We start from the raw sequence: 10,573 nt of genomic DNA, 5'->3' as shown, positions 1-10,573 counted from the left end.
TCATTATTTAAGTTTAGCATCATAGCTAGACATGTCATATGTCGTAGGTCCCGTTTGCGTTCAGGTGGATGCATTAAATTGTCCTTTTTTGGGTGTGTGTGTGTACTGTTACCAACAAAAAAGGGACGAAAACTGTAACAACATAATCAGATCGAGTCACTGTAATGTAGAGTAAGTAGGTTTTTTTCTATGGTGCGATCCTATTTTTTGTTTTTGTTTTGGAGCGTATGGGAGCGTAGGTACCATAAATGACTACATTTGTACTTTGTTTTTATTAAAGAAACGTTAACCTTCTTCTACTAGGCCAAGCAATCCTTTTTTATGTCACAGAAATGCAATAAAAAATTATATAGAAGCTGTAAAGTTGACAAAATCTGGTCTTTTTTTCAATATTTAATGACGTTCCATGCATTTGCACCCGGAGTTCCGTTACGACGGCCCAACGAGATGGTGCAATTTCAAGTGCAACCCTTTCACATGATCTCGTTTCGGTACGGAATGTGTAACAAACATGTAACAAGTGCAATAAATGCTCCAATAAACCGTACAAAAGCAACCCATTTTGAGAGAGCGAAAATAAACAAACCTTTGCCCCATAAAGTGAAGAATCGAATGCTCCAGTATGCTTTTACTCCTTTATTTATGATGCCTCTGTTACGGTACATTGTTTTAGTGTTTTTCAAAAATATAAACGCCAACATTGTCCTTTTTGTTTGTGTCGCACGGGAAAGAAGAACGGCTTCAATTAAAACGCTGCATCGATGAAGCCCTTGCTGTGAAGTGATTCATTTTTCGGTCGGACTTCCTGTTCCAATTCGCTGTTGATGAATTATTGCGAACAACGTTGGTTTCGGGCACACAGCCACAGCCTCCCCATGCTGCAACACAACGGTTAGACTGGGTCCAATCCCAGTCCTAGTGACAGCATAATTGCTTCAATTGACGCATAAACACGCATTCGCAATGGCATGGGTGGCAAGCAGCTATGCAGCCGCGGAAAACCGAACGGCGCAAGTCACGTCCTTTTTTTCAGGACGGGGAGGCGAACAAAAAGAAGGGGAGCAATGGAAGCTCCCATTCTCTCGTTCGCACTCAAACTGTCCCCATTTATCGGTCCGTTTTATTTTTTGTGTTGTTCTTTTGCAAAACAAGCAAAGAGTTGTTTCCCTATCGCGAACGAACAATATTTATCGTTTATCCTTGCCAACCTTCCCGTCCGTGTAGTATCAACCCTTAACAACATTCCCATCCCGAGATGGCGTGTGAGAGAATAGTACATTGCACACCGATGACGATGATGATGATGATGCTGATGGTGGGTGGAGCTTTTCTCGAGATGGCTAAACAAAACTCGAGCGAAGAGTTGCGCCACCAAACCGGGAAACCAACGCCAACGGGGGAGGTAAAACTGGGGTGGATAAAAATGCAAACCCCAGGGCTTTTGCGCGGAAAAGGAGGGCAGGAGGGGTGGACATCAGGCAGGGGAAAACTCTGTTTCCCAACACTTACAGCAGCGTTATAGAAACAGTTTGTGCTGGCGCAGTATCAACAGAGGCAACACTTTTTTTTGTGTTATCAGTGATTGGGAAGTGATTTGGGTACGGTGGACGAAACGGATGTACGGTAATGGTCAAAATTGGAAAAATTCTTTAGTTTAGATTCGGTATGATCATTACTTTTGAAACATATTTCTTACATCACGAAAAGTTATTATTAAAATTGAAAAACTTACAGGGTTTTCGAGGATTATATAGACATGTTCAGCGAGTTGTAGATTCGTTCAGGCATATAATAGACTCTTTCAGCGAGATATAGAATTGTTCGGAAGTAGGCGTTGACATGTTCGGTTATACGAACGAATCTACAACTCGCTGAACATGTCTATATAATCCTCGAACACCCTGTATAGATAAAGTTATATGCTTGAATTCATTAAAATGTTTTAAAATGGTAATATAGCGATTCAAACAATACACAATCGATACAACTATTTATTTAAGTTTGAATTTATCAAAAAGATCAAAATTATAGTTTTTTAAATAAAACAAATTACTTTTTTCCGGTTTATACAGACCACACTGTAAATTAAATACAATAGTCGAAATTCGACATCAAAAATATTGAAATAAAAAAAAGATAAAAATAATTTCCTGAAATTAAACTTAATAAACTGTGAACTTCAATAAAGCAACTGAACTTAATGAAGCAAATGTCCGTCAGGCTGTATAACACTAAATTAACCATAAGACAATGACAACAATAACAGTAATGACACTTTATAAAATCAGCAAAACAACACAATTATAATTGAAAGCATATAAAAAGACTATTGTAAATTATGAATAGTAAACACTGTTATTTAGCATCCTAAAATCTCGATCAATACAACGTGTACGCTCGTATATTCACTTTCACCACAAAAAGTGCTTGCCCAAACAACCATCAACAACAGAAGAAAGCAACAATAAAATTTAAAAAAAAAAACTGCTCGTTATGCACATTTTCCACCGAACAACTACGTGACCTACTCGCAAAACGCCAGGCACACGCTGGTGGCAGATTTTAATGAGGACAGGGCGTCATATTCGCCCATCCCTATCCCCATCCCCGTGCCGTGCCGTGTTGTTGTTATGCTCAATGTTAGCACAAACTGTTTCCTAACTGTCTGACAACATTTTCCAACAGTTTTCACGCTGGGTGTCGTCCCTCCCACTCACTCCCTCCCCGTCTCGTTCGTTCGATCGTGATGTGGGTCCCATCTGTGGGCAATTCGTGCTTAATGGCCAACCCCTCCCAAAAACCCATCAACTTCATCGAAGTCAGCACAATTTTCCCAGTGATTTGTGTGTGTGTGTTTTTTTCTTCCCAGTCCTTTTGTAGAAAGTAAGAAAAAAAATTAGAAAAACATAAAACAACGTTTCTTTTTTCCGCGTGTTCTCGTAGCTCGTAACTCCGGGTTTATGCGGGCTCATCAACGGCACCACATCACGAGTGGTGGAATGCTGCTCTACGTGACCTGACAGACATACGGATCACTTGTTAAATAGGAGATTTATTTGTCTCCCTCCACCAATTGGTTCACCTCAACCACGGTGTCGATTTCCTATTGAAGCATGCTATCACCATGGAGAGAGCGAGAGTTGAGTCGTGTAAGCCTTGAAGACAGTGCCAAACAAAGACCACCTCCGGTTTGGGAGAGGGAATAATCGATGCAAATTGTACCGTGAGAGGTGCAATAAACGGAACATTAGCGCGAGTCTCTGATTGATACAGGGAAAAAGGAGAAAGAAAAAAAGGATGAAAGAATCGATGCAAAGGCCCCAGGCAGTTTATAGCTCAGCTGTCCATTCAGAAAGCGGTTACCACGGAGACTTGTGACCTTTCTGCAAAGTATTCCAGCCGTGACAAAACACATTAAAAGAAGCTCAAAATTGAAGGAAACTGAAAAAAAATGACTCAATCAGCAGGGAAGGATATTACGTTTACATCTTTATATAGAAGATCACAGTCAGTGTTGTGTAAATAATTGAACACAAAACCAAGTGTCTCTCTAGGAAAGAGATGGCAAGCTTCCCAGTTTCCACATGCAATGCGTGGATTAACGTTGAAGCTACCTTATGCAACTTGTCAACGCACTCGCGTAGATCTTAATTATGACAAGGATTAGCGTGACACGATCATTGACACACAATCTGGCCAAGAACACTCCCCAAACCGATATAAACATAAATAGTACCACCGTTTTCTTCACTTCCTTTTGCTCCCCTCAAAGTTTGCTGGCTGTGTAGCTGGAAGATGGAAAATATTTGGAAAATTTGTTGGCTCAATAGCAAATAGCGAAGCGGGAGAAAGCTACTGCCATGCTGGATCTATGCGCACATAACGATAAATCAAACAGAGAAATGCGACTCCCTAACGCTAGCGTTCTGTGGAGCGGAAGAAGGAAGCAAACTATCGCTAGGCAATAAAACATCGTCAAATGGTTTACGGAGTTTTTCTGGTAGCAAGCAAAACCAGATAAACCACCAGACAGACAGGATTAAGTTTTTGTGCGAGCAGACGTTGAAGTTGACGAGCGCCATATGGATGGCGGGCGTGTGACACAGTGTTTAAGTGATACTTTTTAAGGGGAGAGATGTACAAACGAACCATGGGAAAAGCGGCATTCGTGTGGCTTGGTAATTTATGTTGTCCTCAAGGTGATGAAGTTTGTGGAAAGATCGTTTATTTATTTAGAGCTCGCATGCGCTTGTATGATGCAGTATGATCAGCAAGTTGTGGGTGAGGATCACTCCTCTGGAGGACCGGGACGCAGCTATTTGTAAAGTGATCTTGTTTTTTGTATGAAGATATCATTGCATTGTTGTATTGAAAAATGAAATTGAGTTTAAAGCAACTAGAGTTCTATTTCTATGGGAATGTGTTTCAGGTATTCCAACTCAGAAAGATCGACAGGACGAAAGAAATTTGAAACTATTGAAACAGTACCCAATCGTCATGCTGCCGTGTTGTTTATTGTGCAAGACAAGTTAGACCGTGATTAAGGCAAATGAAGTGTACATCAGTACTTCTGTCTATTGGATCTGTTAAGCTTTATAAAGCTGTCGATGAATTATACTATTCAATACAAACTATGTCCAAGCCTCATATTATTAGGGTAGCCTTTCATATGATGTTCTAAAACTTTGAGTCCCAATTTATATTTCAAAATAGTAATGTCACACTGCCAGTGCATCTCCCGGAGCTGCCCGACATCAAATCGTGCCTGCTCAGCCAATTCCGTCGCTGATGTGCTTTACACCGTGCTAATGGGTTCATCTTTACCGCCTAAATAGCATTAGAAAAAGCTTTAAAGGACTAACCTGTTATCCCTGGGGCAGGAAAAAGTGGCTCTCGGTAACTCGATAACGAAAACCCAAATGGGATCATCGCTCCTTGGCCCTTGGGTCCGGGGTTTGTCATCCATCCAACCAACCAACCTTCGATGATCCCTTCGACAAGTGATCAGCGGCTTCAACACGCTGCCCTGCTCAACGCTATCTCCTCTCCGTGCTTATAAGCTTCGCTCCGTAAGGTGAAAGTATTTAAATATTTTGATCTCATTAAAATTAAAGAGCCCAGTTTAAGGTGCCCCCGGTCCCCTTGTGGTGCCGCTTAGCTCGCAAAGGGAAAGAGTGCGTTGCCAACCACACTCGTCGATTGAGCTAACCTTTGGGACCGATTGTCGATCGGTTTGTGGAACCTGAGCACTCACACGCTCAACAGCACGATAAAGCTGTTTGTTCTTCATTAAGTTCTTAGGCGCAAATCCTTTAACCTCATTCACGGGCAAAGATGGGAGAAGACGCAAATCACCTGCCCTGCCGTTTACCGAGCACAAACCGCTCGCAAGCTTAGGAACATCGGTAAAATCTGTTTATTATTTCTATGCAGCCTAGTCAGGCGGCTGTGGAAGACAACGAAACTTCTGTTCACTGCAAGAAAAGACCGAAAAAGGCAAGGCCCGGGGTACAAGAATGCACCCATTGTACGTCGAAGGAAAAGATCACCAAAGAAAAGGATTATAATATCAACGGGCATCGGTAGAGAGAGAGAGAGAGAGAGAACGAGAGAGCCAGTATGCTAAAGTGGCAAAGTACATTAAAGGTCAGCGCAGTCGAGCGCAAAGTGCATTAGCTAGCCACTTGCACCTAGGCTGATGGGATTGGTTTTTATTGAAATTGTGAAAAGATAGAGAACGGTTTGCTTATGCTGTTCCTGAAAAAAGGACAGTGAGAAGTATCGATGGGTGAGAAACGTTTCTTGAGGAAGTGGTGGGAATGATAGCGATCACTTTCTTTTTATCAGTTAAAGTGATCATATTCCTTCGGGAGGAATTCGGAACATTCATTCAAGAAACGCACAATGTGATCGTTATGAATGAAGGCGATAACATTCTCAAATCTACAAAAACTGCTTCAAAATCCTGTTTGAATTACTTCCCTATTGTTTGTTGCCTTATAAACGCGACTTAACTTGAACACGCAAACCATCGAAGCATGATAACGAAGACAGCTGGGAAATTCCCTCCACAGATTGGACAAGTAAACAAATTGCTATCAATCATACAAAACAAACAATTTATTACACACACATACTCTCACACCGAGCATAGTCAACGAAAGTTATCATCTGGGTAAAAGCCACATACAGTTAAAAATATTCCAAATCACAAACGCGGGATCCACGCATTACATCCACGAATCAATATCATTCGTCATATCCTCCGTCTGGAAGCTGTCCAGATCGGTAATGGGATGGTCCGGCAGGGCCTTGGCCAACTTCAACACCTTCAGCTTGTAGATGGTGGAAGCCACCTCAAACCCAATACCGTTCGTGGCGTAAAACGCATCCACCAGCGTCCGGTTCCAGTCGATCGCGGGCAACTTCTGTTCCAGCTGCCCTGCCACATACTGGTACAGCTGCTTGGCATCGTACCGCGTCGGTGTTTCCGCACTCAGCAGCAACTGCTTGGTACGATTGGCCTGGCACTGATCACTGACCTCGAGCAGAATCGCTTCCAGCAGCTTAATCTCATCCTCCAGCCGCTTATCGTTGTCGGAAAGGTTTGCAACGGCGGTAGTACCATTGCACGAGCTAGCCTTTTCCGTCATATCACCCAGCAGAATGCGACTTTCTATTGTGGGACGAGAGCAAAATGGCGCATTAGAACGACTCTCCCCTTCAAGATGGCACATTTCTTCTCACTTACCTGACACGTAGAAATCGTTCGATCGGGACACGTACGCCTTGCCGCTGGTTTTCTTCACGATCGCATTGTAGTACACGTGGTCCCGGCTGCGGATCACGGCGTCCTCGCTGCGCAGTATAAACTTGCCGTACGACACTTCGGTCGTGTTGAGACAGATATCACACACCGGCGGTGTGGACTCTTCCTCACTCGAGTCACCCGACGACGACGGTTGGTTTGCCTTGTTGATGAAAATCTCGATGCCGAACAGTTCCATGCCGGCACGGTACGGGTACCACACCATCACACCCTTCGGATGGTAGATCTCAATATTGACGCCCTTCGGTCGGCGCGAGGAACGCTTCGAGCTGCCCCGGCTTTTGCGAGCGTCGACCGATTCGAGCAGGCAGCTGGCGGCCACCAGCCATAGCAGGGCAATCGTTGCTAGTAGATGATGCTTACGGTTTACTCCAGCCATCTTCACGGTACGAGCTGATCACTGTTACTGGCGCGGATGAGGCGCGAGCGATCGGTCTGGCTTGATCAGCCGGTTTGTGTGACGATTACGAGAGATTGGAGAGAGTGGTGTTTGTTTGACCGGTTGCTGATAAGAGCACGGAGATGATGGGGATTTTTTCCTAGAATCAATCGAACGTGTGAGGCTGTAGTGGTGGCATCTTCCGTACAGATTACGTTGTGCAGCAATGAAACCGCTTCCTATTGTACGAATCGCGGAACAAATATAATCAAACGACGAGTCATCGTGGACAAGCTTCAGCATATCAGTGGTGGGTAAACTTCGATGACTCAGTTATTGACGTACAACGACTGTTGGAAAAATTTCATGCGCATATCTGTGCGTACCAAAAACTGTATCTTGAAGCTGTAATTCTGTAATAACAATATATGTTTAACCTTTTATATCATTTCACTTGCAACGAGAATTATAATGGAATTTTTTTTTTGTACTATTTTTTCGTGTTAAATGCATTTTTCAAACCAAAATCCTTAATAGAACGAAAATACATTCAGAAGGAACTCAACTCAACGAAAGCGAGTCGCCGGCCTCCTTCACGTGCTTTGTGAACGTGCTCCATCGGTGAACATGATGCGCATTGCATACCACCAGGGGAAAAGACAGTTAACGAAGAAATAGTACAGCAGATTGCATACAACCAGGCGTTACAGTGGATCCTTTGAACAGTTTCGTTATACAGGAGCATTTTCTAATAAAAAAATTGAAAAATGAAAATGTTGCCTTACTACTATAATCATGTAAAAGAATTAGGGAAAAATATTCGAGTGTCTCAAAAACACAACAAAACTCATACATTTTTTTGCATTGCCTTCCTACTCTACTTTATTGCTGCCTTAAAACATTACTTCAACTACGCCCGTCGTACTCTCATGCTCGTCGTAATCCTCATCAAAATAGTCGTCACGATCGTACGTCGAACGGGCCTGTTTGTCATAATCCACGATGCTTGCGGCTGCCTCAGCACCTCGGACGAGGTGAAGTATTTTCAGCTTCATCAGTGCCGTTTTAACTTCAAAAACGAACCGTCCATTTGAGCGGTACACGTTCTCTACCGTACCGTCCCATTCGACCGAGGGAAGTAGTGATTCTAGCTGACCTATCACATAACGTTTCAGAGCCTTTTCCGACTCAATGTCCTGATAGTTACCCAGCAGGATAAGCATTTTGGTTGTTCCAGCAGCCTCACAGGCTGTTAGCAGTTCGTTAATTGTGTCCTCTAGTAAGCGCTTTTCAGCGGCATAATTGATTTCACGGACTACATTGCTCCGCGGAGCATTTTCTGGACAATGGCGTACTGCTGGATGCGAATGTATCATCCGATCACCTAAAATAAAGACGAGATGAGTATCATTAGCTGCTGCGAATCGATTCAACACCAAGACAAACTCACCACTAACTCTAAATTTACAGCTCAATTGGGCCGGAAGCCCATTACGGTAGCGTTTGGTAACCGTGTACTGAAAGTTATCGCCCGGAAGCACCAGCACATGTGGCTTGTTAACCTGCAGCAGCTTTCTTCGTCGACCCGACATCGTAGCATTGGCGCAAAGGTCACACATCGGGTTCGATCGTTCCTCTTGATTAATGTACACCTCCATCTCGAGGCCAACTAAATTTCTTCTCATGCGTTGATTTACCACCACTCCTTGGGGACGATAGATACTTATCTGTCGGTTGAACTGTTTGCATGCTGATTCAATCGAATCACTTGATACAGTTATCGTCAGTAGAAACAGCGTGCTGATGAGAATGATTGTATGTTTCATGTTGCTTCAAAGGTTGTACACTTTCTTCTGAGGATGTTCACAAATAACTGAGCCGTGCTTGCAACTTGCCACTGTTTTGCACACGACTATTGAACGAGTGTGCTGATAAGAGTGTAACAAAACGCACGCATACAAGCACGAAATGACGTGATAAGAAGAGAGGGAATCTTCCTTCCTCGATGACGTTTACAATTCAGGAAAAACCCACCATTTTATAAAAGAAAAAACAATCAAATGGTTCAGAAATCACAAAGTGAAAATACAAAATATTATTTTTTTTTTAATTCACTTTTGTTTTATTTTTTACCTTTGTTTTTCGTTTTCATTTTTCTTGTTTCGTTTTTTGTTTGTTTCACTACTTATTTGCTGCACTGTTTTCTTCTCTCTCCCCTTCTTTTCTTCTTCTTCTTCTTCTTGTATTTGTATCCATTAGTTTTGTTCGTTCAGTTCCAGGTTTGACCCTCTTCTTTACACACTTGCTCGTTAAATTTGACCATTGTTTGTTGTTTGTTAGTGTTGTGTTCACGTTTCGCTTATGTGTTGTGTGTTGATATACTGCCATTACAAGTATGATGCAAACTGTTCCATCAATGGTTTTCCACTTTCGTGATTCACTTCATTTCGTTCTCCGTCTTTATTAGTTACAAATGTGTGTGTTTTATTCGTTTGTGTTTTTTCCTCTCCCTTCCATTGAGTTTGAGATAACTTTACATCTTCTCCGATGGGGACAAAATTAGCAGAACAAAAACTTCGTTAAATTCGTTACAAACTCAGTTGCAGTTTGAGGCAACAAAAAAAACACTATTCGCTTCACAGCTTGTTTGCCTGTAGTAGTGTAACAAAACAAATCATATCACTTAATCCACTTGATGAAAGTTGGATTTTCTTTTTTGCTGATTTTTTCATTTTTTTTGTTTCATAATTTGTTTGTAATTCAATTCAAACAAACACACATACCTTTTTTAATGTTTAGCATTAAGTGTGTGTGCAGAGTGTTTAACGACAAATTTCACATTATCAACTACCGTTCAATAAACTTCATCAAACTTCCTACAATAAGGGACAAAACTCCTTCGTACAATACAGCCAATGACAACGGAAAAGTAAACAACAAATTAAAACCCTCATCCAGTAACTCAATCGCCTTCCATTCCTTCTATTCCGCTATTCTTGCTTTTGTGGCCATTTTAAATCCAGTCCAATAGTTTACTTAATTGTGTTACACAGTATTAGCTCCTTTTACCTTCACTTCTCTTTGCTCGTGTTTGTGTGTATGTGTTTGTTTCTCTATTTCATTATTTACTTCACCGATTGACTGATTTTACACCGCTCATTTGGTGATTGGTTTATTAATTCAGTTTCGAAAATTCTACAAAAAATCCATTTCAAAATGCACGTCCATTACGTTTATCCGCTTTCTCGTTCGTTTTCGTCTCCTTTAAGTGTTCACACATCACACGTCCTGCAGCGTTTTATTGTGCTCCCTCCTGTTCCTGTGCATTTCGTTCCTCCGCTTTCTCTTTCCTTTTAATGCTCACC

At 42.0% G+C, this 10,573-nt stretch overlaps 2 protein-coding genes across 2 annotated transcripts; both read right to left on the bottom strand.

Moving 5' to 3' along the window:
* Positions 1-6,092: 6,092 nt before the first annotated feature.
* On the bottom strand, positions 6,093-7,286 carry LOC120903551. The gene is made up of 2 exons (XM_040313043.1): positions 6,752-7,286; positions 6,093-6,676 (listed from the first exon to the last, which is right to left on the bottom strand). Exons 1-2 carry the CDS (start codon positions 7,206-7,208, stop codon positions 6,231-6,233), a joined length of 903 nt encoding a protein of 300 aa, XP_040168977.1. The 5' UTR covers positions 7,209-7,286; the 3' UTR covers positions 6,093-6,230.
* Positions 7,287-8,062: 776 nt separating this feature from the next.
* On the bottom strand, positions 8,063-9,095 carry LOC120904056. Its single transcript, XM_040313782.1, has 2 exons — positions 8,659-9,095; positions 8,063-8,592 (listed from the first exon to the last, which is right to left on the bottom strand). The coding sequence occupies exons 1-2, from the start codon at positions 9,032-9,034 to the stop codon at positions 8,102-8,104; spliced, it is 867 nt and encodes a 288-aa protein (XP_040169716.1). The 5' UTR covers positions 9,035-9,095; the 3' UTR covers positions 8,063-8,101.
* Positions 9,096-10,573: the final 1,478 nt, after the last annotated feature.

The sequence above is a fragment of the Anopheles arabiensis genome, chromosome 3, assembly GCF_016920715.1.
Source record: "Anopheles arabiensis isolate DONGOLA chromosome 3, AaraD3, whole genome shotgun sequence".
Taxonomy (NCBI): Eukaryota; Metazoa; Arthropoda; class Insecta; order Diptera; family Culicidae; genus Anopheles; species Anopheles arabiensis.
Note: the sequence above shows the minus strand (reverse complement) of the source record. Positions and strands in the feature narration are given on the sequence as shown.

Excerpts from the sequence above, each read along its gene's own strand:
- LOC120903551 (XM_040313043.1), bottom strand. The coding sequence starts at position 7,208 with ATGGCTGGAGTAAACCGTAAGCATCATCTACTAGCAACGATTGCCCTG. Across the intron at positions 6,677-6,751 it reads GAACGATTTCTACGTGTCAG|AAAGTCGCATTCTGCTGGGT; the intron begins GTAAGTGAGAAG and ends GTCCCACAATAG.
- LOC120904056 (XM_040313782.1), bottom strand. The coding sequence starts at position 9,034 with ATGAAACATACAATCATTCTCATCAGCACGCTGTTTCTACTGACGATA. Across the intron at positions 8,593-8,658 it reads CTGTAAATTTAGAGTTAGTG|GTGATCGGATGATACATTCG; the intron begins GTGAGTTTGTCT and ends TCTTTATTTTAG.